At 36.6% G+C, this 785-nt stretch overlaps 1 protein-coding gene across 1 annotated transcript in view; it reads right to left on the reverse strand.

Moving 5' to 3' along the window:
* The window catches only part of LOC107577739 (uncharacterized), a gene marked incomplete at its 5' end in the record, with an annotated part of 6,918 nt that overhangs the window by 4,321 nt on the left and 1,812 nt on the right, over positions 1-785 (reverse strand). Inside the window, one exon of the mRNA XM_016263779.1 lies at positions 3-90. Within this exon, the coding sequence (XP_016119265.1) occupies positions 3-90 (88 nt within the window). The remainder of the gene's footprint in view (positions 1-2; positions 91-785) is intronic.

Here is a 785-nt window from a genome sequence, read left to right on the forward strand (position 1 = left end):
GCATGTGGGCGGCTTGTCTACTTGTATGTACCTCTTGTTGTTCTTACAGTTGTTCGCCCGCCGAACGGCCCTCCTGATGTCCTGCAGAACATGGCATCAGCTGTAATTCTGAAGAACCTCTAGCACAGCCTTGTCAAGTATTGTCACGCTAAATTAGCTAAACAAACTCCGGGTTACAGGATCGGTTAGATTTGGACAAAACCGAACAAATCCAACCTAGTTTAGGCAGAACTGTGATGCTTTCGGTCACTTCTCTAACAGCGTTGTTGAACTAAACCGAATCAGCATTGAATTGATCTGAACATCGACACTATTGTTTTGTGTAGAGCTGCTTTTCAGCTGAAATTGAATGAAAACTTTGCAACATTAATACTGTTATTTTCCTGTTTGTTTCTGTGCAGCTGCTTTGAAATGATCTGAATTGTTTAAAGTGCTATAGAAATAAATGTGACTTGACTTTAGGGTTTGGCCACAAGTTTGCAATTGGTCAAGTGTGCTTATAAACGTGCAATGCAACGCTTTTCATCAAAAGGAAAATATTGTTGTAATCAATATTTTGTTGCTGTCCAATAAAAAAAGACATGCAAATTAAACATCCATGCAAGTACAATTAAAAAACTGAACACCAACAGATGTGGAACGATAGAATTCTAAGTGTTTTATTTTCCATTCATTTTGGAAGTTTGTTTATGAGAATTTTTGGTAACACTTTATTTTAGGGTATCTTAACTAGTTGCTTATTGCATGCATATTAATAGAATATTAGCCATTTGTTAGTACTAATT

The sequence above is a fragment of the Sinocyclocheilus grahami genome, unplaced genomic scaffold (assembly GCF_001515645.1).
Source record: "Sinocyclocheilus grahami isolate Dianchi unplaced genomic scaffold, SAMN03320097.WGS_v1.1 scaffold7046.1, whole genome shotgun sequence".
Taxonomy (NCBI): Eukaryota; Metazoa; Chordata; class Actinopteri; order Cypriniformes; family Cyprinidae; genus Sinocyclocheilus; species Sinocyclocheilus grahami.